Source organism: Schistocerca nitens, chromosome 4, assembly GCF_023898315.1.
Source record: "Schistocerca nitens isolate TAMUIC-IGC-003100 chromosome 4, iqSchNite1.1, whole genome shotgun sequence".
Taxonomy (NCBI): domain Eukaryota; kingdom Metazoa; phylum Arthropoda; class Insecta; order Orthoptera; family Acrididae; genus Schistocerca; species Schistocerca nitens.
This window is the reverse complement of record NC_064617.1, coordinates 861,730,956-861,750,912: the sequence shown is the minus strand read 5'-3', so window position 1 is coordinate 861,750,912 and position 19,957 is coordinate 861,730,956. Positions and strand designations below refer to the sequence as shown.

General features: G+C 43.2%; 2 protein-coding genes across 5 annotated transcripts in view; one reads left to right on the top strand and one right to left on the bottom strand.

The window, feature by feature from the left end:
- LOC126253317 (tyrosine-protein phosphatase 10D) overlaps positions 1-16,626 on the bottom strand; it is a 340,420-nt gene extending 323,794 nt beyond the window's left edge. For 3 of the 4 annotated variants that reach the window (XM_049954568.1, XM_049954570.1, XM_049954569.1), the window contains exon 1: positions 16,215-16,626. In XM_049954568.1, the coding sequence (XP_049810525.1) occupies positions 16,215-16,295 (81 nt within the window). In that variant the 5' untranslated portion in view covers positions 16,296-16,626. The remainder of the gene's footprint in view (positions 1-16,214) is intronic. The other variant, XM_049954571.1, reaches the window with a different exon arrangement.
- The window catches only part of LOC126253320 (uncharacterized), a 164,559-nt gene that overhangs the window by 49,578 nt on the left and 95,024 nt on the right, over positions 1-19,957 (top strand). The gene's annotated exons all lie outside the window — the stretch shown is intronic.

Sequence of the window (19,957 nt, the reverse complement as noted above, 5' to 3'; positions counted from 1 at the left end):
AATATCATACGAGGTGTGTTCAAAAAGTAAGGTGACTTTATATTTTTATGAAAAAATATTTATTTATTCAGCAATATTTATGTTGTCCCCTTCGAAGTCATCCCCCTCAGATGGGATACACTTGTGCCAACGCTTTTTCCAATCCTTCTTCTGCTTCTCAAAAGCACTTTTTGGTACAGCCTTGAGTACTTCCAGCGATGCCGGCCGGTGTGGCCGTGCGGTTCTAAGCGCTTCAGATTGGAACCGCGTGACCGCTACGGTCGCAGGTTCGAATCCTGCCTCGGGCATGAATGTGTGTGATGTCCTTATGTTGGTTAGGTTTAAGTAGTTCTAAGTTCTAGGGGACTGATGACCTCAGAAGTTAAGTCCCATAGTGCTTAGAGCCCTTTGAACCATTTTGAACTTTCAGCGACGCAGTTTTTATTTCCTCAATCGTTGAAAAAAGGTTCAAATGGCTCTGACCACTATGGGACTTAACTGCTGTGGTCATCAGTTCCCTAGAACTTAGAACTACTTAAACCTAACTACCCTAAGGACATCACACACATCCATGCCCGATGCAGGGTTCGAACATGCGACCGCAGCGGTCACGCGGTTCCAGACTGTATCAATCATTGAAAATCTTCGTCCTTTCATACGTCGCTTCAGTTTTGCGAACAGGAAAATGTCGCAGGGGGCCAAATCCGGTGATATGGTGACTGAGGCATGATTGTCGTGTTGTTTTTGGCCAAAAAATCTCTCATAAGCAATGATGAATGAGCAGGTGCATTGTCGTGATGCAAAAGCTATGAATTGTTTTTCCACAATTCTGGACGTTTTTTGCGTATTGCTACTCGCAAACGGGGCCGGCCGAAGTGGCCGTGCGGTTCTAGGCGCTGCAGTCTGGAACCGCGAGACCGCTACGGTCGCAGGTTCGAATCCTGCCTCGGCCATGGGTGTGTGTGATGTCCTTAGGTTAGTTAGGTTTAACTAGTTCTAAGTTCTAGGGGACTAATGACCTCAGAAGTTGAGTCCCATAGTGCTCAGAACCATTTGAACTCGCAAACGGCGCATAAAGTCAAGGCAATACTCCTTACTGACCGTACGATCTAGAGGCAAAAATGCGTGATGCACGACAATTGAAACAAACAGTGAGCAAAACTTCGACATTTGATAGAACTTGGCATGCCTTTTTCGGTCTTGGCTCTCCAGGATGCTTCAATTCCGACGACTGGGCTTTGGCTTCGACGTCGTAACAGTAAACCCATGTTTCGTCACCAGTTATGACCGTTTTGAGGAAATCAGGATCATCACTGACGTCATTCGAGAGCTCCTGAGCATTGCCCATGCGACGGTTCTTCTGATCAAAATTGAGAAGTTTTGGAACAAACTTCGCTGACACACGTTTCATGCCCAAAACATCCGAAAAAACTGCATGACACGAGCCGACCGATATGCCAACATCCTCAGCAACTTCTCTTACGGTAATTCGACTATTTTCCAAAACAATTTTCTTCACAGCTTCGACGTTATCATCTGTTGTTGATGTGCTGGAGCGTCCAGAGCGAGGATCGTCATTGGACGAGCTTGTACTACTTGTAAACTTTTTTTTTTTTTTTTAAGCAGACCCACCACATGACACTGTCAATATTTAAAGTGTTTTAGAGCATTTGATTCCATTTTTCACACAAAATTTCATGCAAATTCTTTGCTCCATTTTTTATAACAATCGAAAATCGCGAGCACACTAAAACACGTCTGACCTTACTATCTATCAGAAACAAACGAAGTTTGCTGTACGCTTGAAACTGTGAACAAATGTTCGGGGACATGTGTACCGACATAACAAAAGAAAGATCGATAATCGAATGCACGTTGCCCGCGTAACTTGAAAAGTCACCTTGCTTTTTGAACAGCTCTCGTATAGTATTGTCAAAAATTTACTGCCCTATATATGATGGTCACATATCTAAAACATTCGTAACCACGAGTGAACTGAGACTTCTGCACTGTCAAAACTGAATCGTTACTGGCATCACTGGTACAAATTGTACACGGATGGTTCCAAAATGTATGTCTCTGCAGGAACCGCATATTTTTTTTTTTTTTTTTTTTTTTGTGATCACAGAGAGAGTGAGTAATTTTTCCCGTTGCCTTCCGAAGCGTCGATATTAACTGCAGAGTGGGAGCCATTCGTCAAGCTATACTTCCACATAGTCGACAAGGTCGTAGTGTTTACAGACTCTGTGAGTGCCCTACTGTTTCTCACGAGGGCAGTCGAAGATAAAACTGTTAATCATTTGTCACACGATATACTGCGAAGTCTTGATAGAGAAAACGAGCTGCGTCAGCGGATTCATCTTCAGTGGATACCGGGACATGCTGGAATTAGGAGCAACGAACGAGCAGACCAAATGGTAAAAATGGTGCGACAACTACTTCCCATCGACATTCATTTTCGTAGTAAACTCGCCAGACAGAAAGGAATGGACAACGTTAGTGGGCACAGATCGTAACATCAAAGGCACATGGTATTCGGCAGCAGATTCAACGGCACCCGTGATTTCTAAATTTGGTGCCCACGAGTAGAGTGTTTCTCTTAACAAACTAACAACGAGAGGTCCCCAGTGGTGGTACCGACACTATGAAATCAAATGAACGATTATGTAGGTTAAGATCCCAGTTATCTCACACTAAAGCCGTTCACCCTGGTGGGCACTCATTTCCGAGTAATTGACGAAAAAAAAAGCTCGGAAATTTTTGTGTGATGCCCAACAGCGGTAAAAAAGTTGCAGTACATAATCTGGTTGCGTGGTGTAATGGATAGGATAGCAGTTTCTGAGGCAGGAGGTTGTGGGTTCGAAGCTCGCCAGGTGCATTGCATTTCCTTTACTTTTAAATCTCTCCAAATGACTTTGATCGTCATTTTTATTCAATTAACTGATTTAAATGTACTTTTTATTTCCTTTCCTTTGTCACATCACTTTAATCACAATATCAACTTCATATTTTGCTCTCATTTTTCTTCTTATCAGTCTTTTTCCATTTGTAATCTTTGTTTCATTAATTTTATGAAGTAATTTAGATTTCGTTTCTTTTTTCTTCCACATTATTGCGTACATTATATTTATTTCTCATTTTTTAAAAATTTCATTATACTTATAAACCCTTCTTTCATTTAAATTTTCATCTGAGTTATTCTGTCCATAGTGCAATAGGTATTAGGTTAGAATTTCAAGTAATTGAATATTATCACAGATAAATATGATTAAATTAATATTCACAAAAATTCCGATATGAAAAAGAATGATGCAAAGAAAAAACTCAACTATTGAAAATAGTTCATACGGTGATTAAAATAATGTGACAACGGAATAGAAATAAAAAAAATACATTTAAACCATTTAACCGGATGAATGAACCGTGAGGCAATTGTAAGACATTTACAGGGGCAGATGTGAATTCTGACCACAATCTATTGGTTATGAACTGCAGATTGAAACTGAAGAAACTGCAAAAAGGTGGGAATTTAAGGAGATGGGACCTGGATAAACTGAAAGAACCAGAGGTTGTAGAGAGTTTCAGGGAGAGCATAAGGGAACAATTGACAGGAATGGGGGAAAGAAATCCAGTAGAAGAAGAATGGGTAGCTCTAAGGGATAAAGTAGTGAAGGCAGCAGAGGATCAAGTAGGTAAAAAGACGAGGGCTAATAGAAATCCTTGGGTAACAGAAGAAATACTGAATTTATTTGATGAAAGGAGAAAATATAAAAATGCAGTAAATGAAGCAGGCAAAAAGGAATACAAACGTCTCAAAAATGAGATCGACAGGAAGTGCCAAATGGCTAAGCAGGGATGGCTAGAGGACAAATGTAAGGATGTAGAGGCTTGTATCACTAGGGGTAAGATAGATACTGCCTACAGGAAAATTAAAGAGACCTTTGGAGAGAAGAGAACTACTTGTATGAATAGCAAGAGCTCAGATGGAAACCCAGTTCTAAGCAAAGAAGGGAAGGCAGAAAGGTGGAAGGAGTATATAGAGGGTTTATACAAGGGCGATGTACTTGAGGACAATATTATGGAAATGGAAGAGGATGTAGATGAAATGGGAGATAAGATACTGCGTGAAGAGTTTGACAGAGCACTGAAAGACCTGAGTCGAAACAAGGCCCCGGGAGTAGACAACATTCCATTAGAACTACTGATGGCCTTGGGAGAGCCAGTCATGACAAAACTCTACCATCTGGTGAGCAAGATGTATGAGACAGGCGAAATACCCACAGACTTCAAGAAGAATATAATAATTCCAATCCCAAAGAAAGCAGGTGTTGACAGATGTGAAAATTACCGAACTATCAGTTTAATAAGTCACAGCTGCAAAATACTAACGCGAATTCTTTACAGACGAATGGAAAAACTGGTAGAAGCGGACCTCGGGGAAGATCAGTTTGGATTCCGTAGAAATGTTGGAACACGTGAGGCAATACTAACCTTACGACTTATCTTAGAAGAAAGATTAAGAAAAGGCAAACGTACGTTTCTAGCATTTGTAGACTTAGAGAAAACTTTTGACAACGTTAACTGGAATACTCTCTTTCAAATTCTGAAGGTGGCAGGGGTAAAATACAGGGAGCGAAAGGCTATTTACAATTTGTACAGAAACCAGATGGCAGTTATAAGAGTCGAGGGGCATGAAAGGGAAGCAGTGGTTGGGAAAGGAGTGAGACAGGGTTGTAGCCTCTCCCCGATGTTATTCAATCTGTATATTGAGCAAGCAGTAAAGGAAACAAAAGAAAAATTTGGAGTAGGTATTAAAATTCATGGAGAAGAAGTAAAAACTTTGAGGTTCGCCGATGACATTGTAATTCTGTCAGAGACAGCAAAGGACTTGGAAGAGCAGTTGAACGGAATGGACAGTGTCTTGAAAGGAGGATATAAGATGAACATCAACAAAAGCAAAACGAGGATAATGGATTGTAGTCAAATTAAATCGGGTGATGCTGAGGGGATTAGATTAGGAAATGAGACACTTAAAGTAGTAAAGGAGTTTTGCTATTTAGGGAGTAAAATAACTGATGAGGGTCGAAGTAGAGAAGATATAAAATGTAGACTGGCAATGGCAAGGAAATCGTTTCTGAAGAAGAGAAATTTGTTAACATCGAGTATATATTTAAGTGTCAGGAAGTCGTTTCTGAAAGTACGAGGTGTGGCTAGAAAAAAACCGGACTAGTACTGGTGAAACAATAAAACGAATGCAATAAGGCTGAAAGTCGCGTGGCCTGTCACGTGACTCTCGCTCCGCCTACTGCTCGAGTTTCATCTGCCTCCTGCACTCAGTCTGCCCGTGGCGTCTGTTTTAAGTAGTTGACGTTTTGTCTGTGCGTCGGAAAATGTTGAGTGTACAGAAAGAACAGCGTGTTAACATCAAATTTTGTTTCAAACTAGGAAAATCTGCAAGTGAAACGTTTGTAATGTTACAACAAGTGTACGGCGATGATTGTTCATCGCGAACACAAGTGTTTGAGTGGTTTAAACGATTTAAAGATGGCCGCGAAGACACCAGTGATGACACTCGCACTGGCAGACCATTGTCAGCAAAAACTGACATCAAAGGGATTGTGCACATTGATTGGGTACCAGAGGGACAAACAGTGAATCAGCATTACTACATTAGCGTCCTGGCTACCCTACGTGAGCGAGTACGGAGAAAACGGAACGATTTGTGGAGAAAAAAGTCATGGATCCTTCACCAAGACAATGCCCCAGCTCACAGTGCGTTGTCAGTGAAGACGTTTTTGGCAAAACACAACATTCCCATCTTAGATCATCCACCCTACTCACCCTATTTGGCCCCCTGTGACTTTTTCTTTTCCCTAAAGTCAAGTCAGCTTTGAAAGGAACTAGATTTGAGACTGTTGAAGCAGTAAAAGAAAAAGCGACGGAAGTAATGTATGGACTTACTGAAAATGATCTGCAGCATTGCTATGAACAGTGGAAAATTCGTATGGAGCGTTGTAGAGACCGAGGAGGAGAGTACATTGAAGGAGATAACATGAAATTGTAAATAATTGTAAATAAATGTCTTTTCCAGCATCAGTCCGGTTTTTTTCTAGCCGCACCTCGTATTTGTATGGAGTGTAGCCATGTATGGAAGTGAAACATGGACGATAACCAGTTTGGACAAGAAGAGAATAGAAGCTTTCGAAATGTGGTGCTACAGAAGAATGCTGAAGATAAGGTGGGTAGATCACGTAACTGATGAGGAGGTATTGAACAGGATTGGGGAGAAGAGAAGTTTGTGGCACAACTTGACTAGAAGAAGGGATCGGTTGATAGGACATGTTTTGAGGCATCAAGGGATCACAAATTTAGCATTGGAGGGCAGCGTGGAGGGTAAAAATCGTAGAGGGAGACCAAGAGATCAATACACTAAGCAGATTCAGAAGGATGTAGGTTGCAGTAGGTAATGGGAGATGAAGAAGCTTGCACAAGATAGAGTAGCATGGAGAGCTGCATCAAACCAGTCTCAGAACTGAAGACCACAACAACAACAACAACAACCGGATGAAAATAATGATCAAAGTCATTTGGGCAAAGATTTAAAAGTAAGACAGTTTACTGCACCTAAAAAGATTCGAATCCACCATCTCTTTCATGTGAAGCTATTATCCAATCCGTTACACCACGCAACCACTCAACGTCATACGACTTTGGCAACGTGATTGAGGTTAACGCAAAATTCCGCATTTCTTTTTTCGTCAATTATTCGCAAACGAGGGATAACCAAGGTGAATGGCTGCACAATATGATACCTAAATTTGTTTTACAAAGTCGATAACACCGCTGGGGTCTCTCCTTGTAATAGCAGCTAATGATTACGTTGAATGTCAATGGAACACCTTCAGAACTGTGGTTGCCTGGTCAGTTGGTTTAAAGGAGGGGGGGTGGAGGAAGGGGCCCAACTGCGACGTCATGTTCCTTGTTCCCAGTAATGTAATTACACAAGGGAAAGAAGAAAGGAGACGTATAGCACAATAACAGGAGAATGGAAGAACCAGAAGCACGACAGGAGGTCAACGAACATGACTATGGACAGAACAGGATAAGAAAACCACAGAGAGAAGCAAGAAACAGGTAGAAAGGATAAAAACAACAGAGCAGGTGACCGTGGCTGGCCGACCACGAGAATAAAAGGGAAAAGCCAGCCACTCTGACGCATTAAAACATCCAGCCTAAAAGCATTAGAGTGGAAAACACAGAGGGACAAAGGACATGCACGAAAGATTATATACAGGGTGAAAAGTATTTAAACCGACAAACTCTGGGAGGTTGCAGGGGACATCAAAACAAATATTTTTCCCTAATGTCATTTTTTTCCTATGAGGATTATTTAAACCGGTGGAGGCCGTATTACGCTCTTCAGTTGTCAGAGGGCGTATTATGCTCTTCAGTTGTAGGCAACTGCTGTCCACCAGTGTAGTAGTGCATTGTCTCTGTTTACTAATGGAGCGATACGCCTGGAGTGAGTACACTGTTATGGCTGGTGCGTACTACGCAGCGCACCAAAACGGATGAGCTGCAGTGGGTTTATCAACAACAATATCCTAATCGCCGTATCCCGCATCATACGACCTTTGCTGCTGTGTACCAACATCTGCGTGAGACCGGGTCATTTAGCAGGTTACCTGGACAGAGACGCCGTCGCACGATAACAACGCTGCAATTTGAGGAAGCTGCCTTTCAGCATGTGGAGCGGGAGCCTTCAATCAGCATTCGTAAAATTGAACGTAACATGGGGACGAATCAGACGAATGTAGAACAGTCCTTCGAGAGCAATTGTTACGCCCATTTCACTTACAGCGTGCCCACAACCTAGAACCAGTTGATTATCCACCCAGAGCACAGTTTTCGCAGTGGTACCTGGAACAGTGTGAAACGCATCCTACATTTCCATCCTCTGTGTTGTTTACCGATGAAGCAACGTTCGGGCGTGATGGAGTCTTCAGCATTCACAATTCGCATGTTTGGAGTGGGGATAGCCCACATGCCACAGTTACTAGCGCTCATCGAGTGCGATTCTTCGTTAATGTGTGGGTCGGTGTTGCTGGGGACGGTTTAATTGGGCCGTATCTGCTACCTAGCCCATTAAATGGCAGGCACTATTACAATTTTCTCGCCAGAGCATTGCCAGAATTTCTGGAAGACATCCCGCTCCCTACAAGACAACGAATGTGGTTCCAACATGACAGGGCGCCGGCACATTTCAGCCGTAGTGTGCGTCGATTCCTGGACTGACGGTTCAAAGAAACGTGGATTGGCAGAGGTGGTCCTGTACCGTGGCCTGCTCGATCCCCCGATATGTCCCCTCTGGACTTTTTGTGTGGGGAGAGATGCGCAACCTTGTTTCTGCAACTCCTGTGGCATCAGAAGAGGATCTGGTTGACCGGATAGTAGCAGCAGCAGGAACAATTCAGGACACTCCTGGGGTTTTTGCCCGTGTCGGACAGAACATGAACCGACGGCGTCCATGTCCTCCATGGATATACGCAAAGCCGACGTGAGCATCAGCCATCGAGCCGTCGGCGTAAACCACTTCGTGGCCTCGATACTTGTCAAGTGGCAGCAGTGAGCCGCGGGGTTCACTGAGTCCTTAGGGCCATGTGAAAGGTCCAGAAGAAGCTGCGGCCTAGGTGTATAACATGGAGGTGCACGTGAATCGACCTCCAGTATAGGTGGTAAAGGCAAGGACTCCAATTCAGAAGAAGGTATTGGACATGAACTGCAATTGGAAGCCGTGACCTGACCTGCCGATGCAGGAGATGAACCGCAGTGGATGGGGAAAAGGAGATGGCGATTCGAATGCGCGGGAGAACTATGAACGTGTGCTACGTAACTGGCCAGCAGTTGTGCATGCCTAACCTGCAACTGAGGCACTCCGGCTTATACAAGGACTATGGTCACCGGACTTTTGTCCTAAGAGCTCCTGTCGCTAGGCAAATGCCACAGTGGTGCACTGGTTCGAGTAAACGCAATGCTGAGGGCGCCACTGAACCATAAATTAGACTCCCATAGTCAAAGTGGGATTGAACAAGGGCTCTGTAGAGCTGCAGCAGCACAAGAGCGATCTGTACCTCAGTTGGTGTTGTTCAGGCAGCGGAGGGCATTGAGGTGCTGCCAGCACTTCCACTTAAGTTGACAAAGGTGAGGAAACCAAGTCAATCAGGCACTGAAAACCAGTCCTAAAAATCGATATGTCTGATCTACTTTGAGTGGGTCGTCAGTAAGGTGAAGTTCTGGTTCCGGATAAACGGTACTACGCCCCGACAGAAGTGCATGACACACGACTTTACGCCCGAAAACTGAAAGCCATGGGCTAGAGCCCATGACTGCGCCTTGTGTATGACTCCCTGTAGGCGCCACTCGGCAACACCAGTACTGGTGGAGCAGTACAAAATGCAGAAGTCATCTGCATACAGAGAGAGCGAGACGGGACGGCCCTGTAGCTACTGCTAGACCGTTAATGGCCACTAAAATAGAGGTACACTCAATACACAGCCCTGCAGGACCCCATTCTCATGGATATGGGAGACACGAGCGTAGACACCGAAAGTACATAGCGACAGATTTTGAATAAAAATCGGGAGCGGGCCTCGGAGACCCCAATCATATAATGTGGCAAGGATATGATGTCACCAGGTGTGTCAAACACTTTGCGTTGGAAAAAAAAAAACAGCAACAAGCTGTTGGCCTCTGGAAAAGGTTGGTCGGATGGCAGACACGTGGGACACAAGATTATCCAGACTCGTGGGACACAAGATTATTAGTGGTAGAGCGACCCTGGTGGAAGCCACCCTGACATGGAGCCAATTGGCCACATGACTCCAGGACACTACCCAACCGCCGACACAGCAGCTTACAAAGAAGGGTGGCGAGGCTGATGGGCTGATAGCTATCTACATCAAGCGGGTTTTTACCAGGTTTGAGCACCGGAATGATGGTGCTCTCCCACCATTGCGATGGAAAGACGCCATCGCACCAGATCTGGTTGAAGATGACGAGGAGATGTCTGTTGTAGTCAGATGAGAGATGTTAAATCATCTGACTGTGGATCCGATCAGGCCCAGGAGCAGTGTCGGGGCGTAGTGCAAAGGCACTGCGGAGATCCCACTCTGTAAATGGAGCATTATAGGATTCACTGTAGCGTGTAGTGAACAAGAGGACTTTCCCTTCCAGCTGCCGTTTGAGAGTGCTAATGGCTGGGGGGTAATTCTCCAACGCAGAGGCTCGAGCATAGTGCTCGGCAATCGTGATGGCGTCGGTGAAGAACACGCCATTTATGTAACACCAGGACCACCTGTGGGGGTCTGGTACCCGAAAACACGCTTGATCCTTGCCCAGACTTGTGAAGGTGATGTATGGCACTCAATGGTGGAGACGTATCTCTCCCAACACTCCTGCTTCCATTGTCTGATAAGTTGACGAATGTGGACACGGAGCCGTTTAAAGGCTATGAGGTGCTCCAGGGAAGGGTGCCGCTTATGCCATTGTAGAGCTCGCCAATGCTCCTTAATTGCTTCAGTGACTTCCGGCGACCACTAAGGGACTGCCATTCGTGCGGGGCGCCCTAAAGAGCAAGGGATCGCGTTTTCTGCCGCAGAAAGAACTGTTGTAGTCACCTGCTCAACAATCACATTGATGCTGCCATGTGGGGGCGATTCAATGGTGACAGCAGAGGTGAAAGTTTCCCAGTCCACCTGGCCATCTCGGCAGGCGTCCGTAAGCCTGGTGCTGGGGCAGTGACAGGAAGACGGGGAAGTGGTCACTACCACACATGTCATCACGTGCTCTCCAGGGGATAGACGGGAAAAGTCCTGAGCTGCAAATTGTTAAATCAATGGCTGATTAACTACCATGAGCCACACTGAAATGTGTGGCGACCCATTATTTAAGAGGCAGAGGTAGAACTGAGACAGTAAGGTTTCGACATTCTGCCTCTGCCAGTAAGCACATTGACCCTCCACAAGGGGTTACAGGCATTAAAATCTCCCAAAAGTAGGAAAGGTTTAGGGAGTTGATCAATCAGTGCAGCTAATACATTCAGGGTTACTGCACCATCTGGAGGAAGATATACATTGAGACAGTTATTTCCTGTGTCGTCCTTATTCTGATAGCCACAGCTTCAAGAGGGGTTTCAAGGAGCACAGTTTCACTACAGACTGAGTTTAGGACATAAACCAAACTCCACCTGACACTCTGTTATAGTCACTACAGTTCCTTATAGCCACGGAGGGCAGGGGTCCTCAATGCCGGGAACCAGGTTTCCTGGAGGGCAGTACAGAAAGCAGGTGTAAAGCTTAACAGTTGCCGTAGCCCAGCCAGGCGGTGGAAAAAACCACTGCAATTCCACTGGAGGATGACGTCATCGTGAGACTGGGAAGGCACGGAACATTCAATGAGGCAGTTTACACCTCAGGGTCACCTGTTGCCACCAACGTATTGCCTGAGCAGTCTATATCCATTGTGTCTGAGGGTCTGGCGAGATCTAGCTCCTCAGTGGACGCCAGAATCTCCACCTCATCCTCAGACACAGAGCTTGTAGGTAGTAGTGGTGTGGGTGCCACTGCAATTTCCTTGGTCTTTGGGATCTTTGTTTTGGATTTCTCTCGCTGCTCCTCGGGTTTGCCTGGCTGGGAGGACTTCACTGATTCAGTCTCCGGGACTAAGGATGAGTGTGAAGCACAGTTGCTTTTGGACTCTTCAGCCACTGGCGGGTGTCATGTTTCCCACTAGCAGAAACCTGGGAAGGGAGTGCCCCAAGAGACCCCTCCCTAGTGAGAGGAGACAACTTATGCCTCTCCGGCACAGAAGTGGGGACTGATATCCCGATGATTAGGGGGGATGTTGCTCCTGAAGTAGGTGGTGCAGGAGCAACAGGGAGGGAAGGGCCCACCACCATCAAGGGGGCAGGTGTAGTCTTCTGGCTTTAAGAGGTGACTGGGTTTGGGGGAGCTGATGGGGCTAGAACTGTCGTAGTGGCAGCGTAAGACGATGTCATACGTACAGGATGTAGGCGTTCAAATTTCTTCTTAGCCTCAGTGTAGGTCAGTCGGTCCAGGGTCTTGTACTCCACGATTTTCCTTTCTTTTTGGAGAATCTTGCACTCGGACGAGCAAGGCAAATGCTCTCCGCAGTTGACACAGATGGTATTCGGAGTACATGGAGTATTGGGATGTGATGGGCTTCTACAATCTCAACATGTGACACTGGAAGTAGAGTGGGAAGACATATGGCCGAACCTCCAGCATTTAAAGCACCACATTGAGGGAGGGATATACATCACAGTGGTAGGCAATCACCTTGACCACCTCGGGTAATGTACCACCCTCGAAGGCCAAGATGAAGGCACCGGTAGACACGCCGAAGGAAATGTACACCACACTGGTCTAAATAGGGGCACAGCTCATTGTCAAACCGCAAAAGAAGGTCCCTGTGAAATATGATAGCCTGGACCACAATTAAGATCTTATGGGGCGTCATGGTTACAGAAACATCCTGCAGCTTGTTACAAGCAAGTAATGCCCGAGACTGGGCAGAGGATGCCGTTTTGATCAAGACTGACCCAGATCTCATTTTCGTCAAGCCCTCCACCTCCCCATATGTGTCTTCTAAATGGTCAACAAAAAACTGAGGCTTTGTTGTCATCAAAGATACCCCATCAGCTCTCAAGCCTACAAGGTACCGGAGCAAATAAGAGCTGCTGCCATCCTTAGCCTGACGTTTCTCCGATGGTATGCAAGGGAGGGGAACTATTTGGGGTCGTACTTCTGTGTGTTGAACTGAGCTCGTGACTGCTTAGAGACTGCTGGTGTTCGACCACCAGCAAGAGATAATTTACTACACTTCATCGCGTATCATTTGCCCTGATGCCACCCACTCCGACCCATGAGCACCACCCAGCTGCAGCAAAGGCCACCTGGCAGGATGGCCATTGCCGGAGTCCCAATGCCCCAGGGTGACCAGCATCTACCCCTCAGCATATGTGGTAAGTTAACGGTGCAGACATCAGCAGAGCGATCCCTGTATGGTCAGGGGGCTACAATCAACAGGGTATATGTCGGTTCCACCACAATGGACTGGCTACTATACTGGATATCAGGTGCAAGCAAGCAAGTCCATTATCATCATCAGCATAGAAAATGATGCTGCCCAGTCGATGAAAAAATACGCAGCCAAGGATGACCTTGCCCAACAGTTAGAGAATGAGCAGAAGTGCAGATCCACAGTGATGAAGGATGCAATAGATCTCCCCGCATGATGGCCACGATGCACCATGTAAGGCACCCTTCCCCAATTGGCTCGCTCTTCAGGAAAACTTCGAAAAATGGAGGTCAAACCCTACAGGGGACCATCACATAAAGGCCAAAACGCGCAAGACTCCTTTTAGTCGGCTCTTACGACAGGCAGGAATACCTCGGTTCTAATCTAACCCCAGAACCGCAGGGGGGAGGGGGGGGGGGGCAGAACTGTGGTCGTCAAACTTTTCTTGCTCAAGGGACAATATTGAGACCGCAGGACGGCACATCTGGCCGCATATACACAATGATCCAGAAGTGGTGGTTTATGCAGTACGCACTGTCATACCTGGCCATGAAAAACCACGCAAAAGATTTTCATATTCTCTTGCTCGCTATGTGCACACTATTAGTGCTAGAGGAAAAAAAATGAACAGGACCTTTTTGTACGAATTTTAATTTAGTTACATTTTGTTCTGGAATATGTTTTTGGTAGGGGCCCTAGTTTTCGAGTTACTCAAGAAAAACCTATGAAAGTTACCTTCAAACACACCCCCACACATACACTCAGCACCCACTAGCCAGAATATCTAGAATGTTTCCAGAATGAGACTTTCACTCCAGAGCAGAGTGTGCACTGATATGAAACCTCCTGGCAGATTAAAACTGCATGCCGGACTGAGACTCAAATTCGGGACCTTTGCCTTTCCTGACCAAGGTTCGCAGGTGAACTTCTGTGAAATTTGTAAGGTAGGAGACGAGATACTGGCAGAAGTAAAACTGTGAGGACAGGGCATGAGTCGTGCTTGGGTAGGTCAGATGGTAGAGCAGTTGCCCGCGAAGGCCCCTTGTTCGAGTCTCGGTCCAGCACACAGTTTTAATCTGCCAGGAAATTCCTAGTATGTTGTTAGTGGCACACCCTAGGACCAACCATACAAAAGCACATTCCACTTTTTTGGTCTTCTCCATTGACTGACCGTATTACACCATCGGCTTAATCACACACTTACAAACTGTAAAACTAACGTCTGTGTAAATTTCACTGAACAATTTTGTGAATTTTAATAGCGTAAAATAAACAATCACATTGTCGTATCTGTCAGGCCTTCTGACTATGAAGCCACTGTGCTCGAAAGTATTAAATTTGGATAGAACTGTCAGTGTAATTACACTACATGATCAAAAGTATCTCGATAACCCCAAAAACATATATTTTCCATATTAGGTGCATTGTGCTGCCACCTACTGCCAGGTACCCCGTATCAGGGACCCCCATAGGCTGTTGTATTGCAATGTATATCCTTCAGTATTCTACAATACACTGAATCAGTGCCGTATATCTCAAGAGCCATTGGTGCAGATTTTGTTAAGACTAAGTGAAAATCTTCCAGAAAATCTTTCAATCCCATTCATATGAATTGTGCTACAATCTCTTTCGCCTCATTAAGACTCAGTGTCTCCTATAAACAACTTAAGACAACTCCAGAGTATCCTTTGTACCCACTGTGGAGGATGTTAATAGTCATAGTTCTTTGGTACTGTCTTCTTTCTGGTAGTGTAGAATAATTATATCATTCTCTTCCACAACAGGAGTCTGATATCAAATTTTTTTAAGTTTCTCTGTGTCATTCTGCTTCTAGCTTTGATCATTTCTATTTTACCATCATCTACCGGCACCATTCCTATCTTCATACTTCCAAAAGTTTTATATAGCACACCTGGTGTGACTCCTGGATTGTCATATTATCATCATTAACTGCTAGCATTTCTCAACAGTATCTTGACATATACAAATATTTATAGAAATTTTGGAGTGTTTGAGATAATTACAGGGCATGCATACTAAATAGAATTCACCATATGACTATGCACATTTAAAGCCTGACTAAAAACAACTACTTATGATAAATAGTGCTATGCAAGACATAATCACTATTCGTATATACTATGACAAATACGATTTTTACACCCAAAATAAATATCAGCAACACTACAATCACTTCTGCTTAAAAAGGTGAAAAGAAAGCTTAGATTGCTGTTGTAATGTCATGATGTGGTGCACCTTACTTGGGCCATAGGCCTACCAATATTTACGTTTCACATCCTTTAGTGAGAAGATAATATAGTTTATTTACAGAAGTTTTAGCCGCATATCTGCTAATATGTCAAGAACATGATTAGGCTTACACTGAAAAACAGACTTGAGAACTTGCGTACGCATAGCATCAGTCTGAAGCAATGAAATAATCTGTCCATTACAATCTGGTACACGAAATTAAATAAACTCATAATTGAAGCAAAATAAACCATATTGAATTAGTAAATCAATAGGCAAGACAAGTAGAGAGAGGCCCAATTTTTAACGCCACCATGTCCCATTATGTCATCGACGATTCACTGATTTTTAAAACAAAAATCTTGTTTGTCCAGCAAAACAAAACTGACACGAGTAAACAATCTTACGTCTTATTCACAGACAGGTGCAAGGTGTAGCAAAATCTGAGCATACAGTCGAATAATTTCCGCTGACAGTTGCTTCAGTTGATGTTAGCAGCCTATACTGACCAACTGCCAACAGCATATTTAATAATGCTCTAGTAGTAATTTCTTCTTTATTATGTTATCTTCGCATACAGCTATCCCCATAAAGAAATGTGTATGAGAAAGTGATCAGAAGTAGGCTAGCTTTTATCACACATAAAACAAACGATGCTTATAAGTTTTGAAATTTCTACTGATGGACCAGATGGATACATCTGCAATCTTTAATTAAAATCATAATATAGGACACGATAAAGCATTCTTTTAACTTTTTTGAATTCTTGACAACAAATTCAAGTTCCATATAGTGAAAATGCAAGTTCACAGTAATAGTATATTCGCCAGAACTACAGATATACGATAAATGACAATAATCGGACGTACTGAAAAACCTAGACTTACCTTAATGCTACAGCTCAAAAGAAACAACAATGAAAGAAAATTGCATCTCCATCTGATGGATACTTCTTGAAAGATTCTCATATTTTTCGTTCAGTCCCCTTAGGGTATGTATTGTTCGTCACGTAAGCACAATTGAAACTACTGTAAGGTATTAAAGTCACGTCACAAAAAGATATTGGCTGTCATGACATCGTTTTGCAGTATTTAAAATCCAGGCCCGAGTGGAAGATCAACATAAAACTCTACCAGCACTGCCAGATCCACGTCAACAATGTACAACGAATGTAAGATCCGACAGACGATCACATCCTCACTCTGTACTCGGACGACCCACACGCAAACAAAACTTAAAAGCAACTACAGTATGGCTTGGACTACATACGGCGTGAACAAAACAAACGCACTCACCGCCACAGACTGACAACTACGAGCACCAAAGATTCGGAACCAGAGATCATATAATCCAGAGATAACACATTTGTGCTTATTTTACAGACTCATTTATTTAGCTTTCGGGTCTATAAGGAGAAAAACATTAATGGTTACTTAGCTGTCTAAAGTCAGGCACTGTAACTAGATGAACAAAATTAACTAGGATTATTTTCATGTGTTTGTTCGGCATTGACACGACGAATATTTTTTTTAAAAAAAATTGATTACAACATAAAATAAAACACGTTATACAATAAAAAATACTGGCACAAAAAGACTGATTTTTTAAGTCAGTCAGTAGCATTGTCCGTGATTGTATGTATGTCCTCAAGTTCACCGCTGCAGGTATCTGTACATCGCAGCGAACACATGGGACCTTGCATTCCGGACGGCGGACAGCTCGCTGGTGTTCGCTTGTACTTACGAACAAGCGTTTACACTTTGAGCGAAAGAAAACACGTTCGAAAGTGCACTGAGAGTGCGAACTTACGAGAACGCTGCGTTTTTTAGACAGATATCATACGACAGAACGAAACCGTAGTGAAATAGCCACGTTGAAAAATAGTGATGCCCTGGCAGGATTGTTGTGTATGGCAGGTGCGCTGTTGGTGATGCAAAAGCAAGGGAGCGAAGGAAAAGAAAAATACGGTTGTCTGACGTTTTACAGAAGCGTCGATTACATGGTGGTAGTGTGCTAACCACAATTATAGCTCGCAACTTCATTACTCGTATCTCAGAATTTCACGCTTATGTCGGTGAACTATTTTCGCTGGTTGGTTACAACAACTAAGAGAAAAAATGTAAAACAGGTCACCAACTACAGCAGAGCAAGCTCAGCTGAAGAAAGACTTGTACTGCCCCGGTTTTTAGCAACTCGGTACAGTTACGCCAGTCTTAAAGTATTTATTGCGCATTTCAGCAACTGCTATATCTCAGATAGCTCCTAAAGTATGAAGAGCAATGTGCGAAGCGCACAGGGTTTATGTTAAGATAAGGTAAATAATTTCAATAAATACGATTGCCGGTAATATAAATTAAAAGTATACAAATGACCTGCCATAAATGATAAAATATCTGTTACTTTATGCAATAAAATCTGCTTCCCAATTGTTAGGCGGATAATGTGATGATAAAAACGCCTACATACAGTTGCAGAATAGTGCAATAAGCTGTCGGTAATATACTACTGTATGAAACGTTATGCCCCCTATTTCTGCTGTACAATTTCAATAAGTAGATCTCAAGTCCAAAACAGTGAATTAATTTATTCCGTTTAATTAAGTTTCCTCGCCAAAGAAGAGAATGGTCGCAGATTGTGAATGGCTTTGAAGAGCTGTGGAACTTCCCACACTGCCTTGGAGCTGTGGGTGGAAGGATCTGTTAAATTGGTATACCTGCCAATAGTGTAACTGAGTTTTACAATTACGAAGGATTTCTTAGTGAAGTTCTAATAGCTGTTGGTGATGTAGAATATTGCTTTATGTATACAAATATGTTTCCAAGAATGCATATCAGATGATGGTGTTCTGAAAAATACATCATTTTGGAAGCAGGTTGATGCTAATGAGGTACTGCTAGCAGGGAGAAAAAGAATTGTGCCTTATACATTCGCAGGAGACCAAGGAAAAATTTGCTACACTTGAACATACATTGAAACTGTACCCTGCTTAATATGCACAACACTCGGTTGAACATGCATTCAGCTACATACCCAGCAGAGCTAGGAGGGTGCTAGAGAATACTTTCAGAATTATGTCTACAATTTGCTAGTGTTTAGAAAACCTGTGCTTTTGGGTGCACATATATCTCAATATTTTTAAGCAGCAGTCAAAGCTCAAGAAACTTTTACGGCCTGAGAAGAGCACCGGATGAAGAGGCTGAAAATGGAAGTGTGGTTCTTAGCAGCTGGCAGAAAGGCAATGAACACTATAGTTCACTTTCACCTATGAAATCTTTGCATTGAAAATCTTCGAAGAAATGTGCAGAAATTCAAAAAGAATTTTCACTATTGACATTGAACAGGTGTAGACTTGTTAAGTACAACACATTACAATATAGCACAGTTTCCTAATACTGTTTCCCTTCCCAGTTACATGTATTTTAATATGTCAAGAGATTATACCAGTAGATCAAGGTATGCAAAACATAAATGCAGTGTAATAACAGAACCTCCAGTGTTGTAAATAACAAACTGTGGTACTGACACACCATATTTTAATCACAAGGGAATGCTTTGCATTAGCAGTCCTAGTTGCTGAAGGAGTGTTTCCCACAATATCACCCCAATTTTTAATTTAGCTTGAAAATATAATGAAGTATTTCAGGGTCCTTAAAACCTAAAAGGCAGCACTCAGTTTTGAATTCACTTAAAACATGAATGCCCAATTTCAGATTACTTTGTACTCAGAATTTTAGTAGTTTTGTTATCTTGCAATGTGATAACTTATGTGTTTTTAACTGCTAACATGCTACATACTTTCTTTTTTGGGTGGTGTTCACCTGTACTGTACAATCATTGTCAAACATTTTTTATAGTTTGTTTTATGACTTATGGTGATTGTGCCATACGAGATAACACTGAATGTGTCTTAATTTATGGAGGTAATAAATGGGCACAAAAAATTGAGCAAGCCAAAATAGGCAGCTGCAGAAAAACACTATGTAACCTTGTATGCAGTTGAAAATACTGCCATGTTTGCTTGTTAATACATAAACAAAAACAATTGTTTATTTTGATTGGGAGAATTTCGCTACATTTATACATGGTCGCACCCAATGAGGTAATATATAACAAGAGAAGCCATACATATACCAAGAACCTACATAGAAAATTCCGGGTTATGTTCCTGTTGATGCAAAGTATTGTCCCTGTACAGACCATGAAGATAATATTACAAATATAAAAGATACCACAAACCTCGATAAACAGCCATTTGTCACCCCAGCTGCAAAGAAACAGGGAGACACCTTGAAATACGGTACCAAAAATCCAAGTAAATTTGTTAGCTTCCAATGGGTTGACTTAAGACATAATTATGTTGAGAACTGTGGAAGGTTACACACTTTTGTAGTTATTCTATGTGTGGGTTTCTTGTTTCTTAGGTAAGGGCACAGGATTGTATTGCGACCAGACCTGATCATAGCCAGCATGTTAATATGTATCCAATAGGACAGCAGTTACATAAATAAAAAACTCTGTTAGTACAGCTTTATGGAATCTCTTACTCCTGAGCTGTTGCTTTTTCTAACATCGAATTTTTCAAGCAGAAAAGACATGGCCTTACAGTGGTACGCTTCTCCACCACCCATGC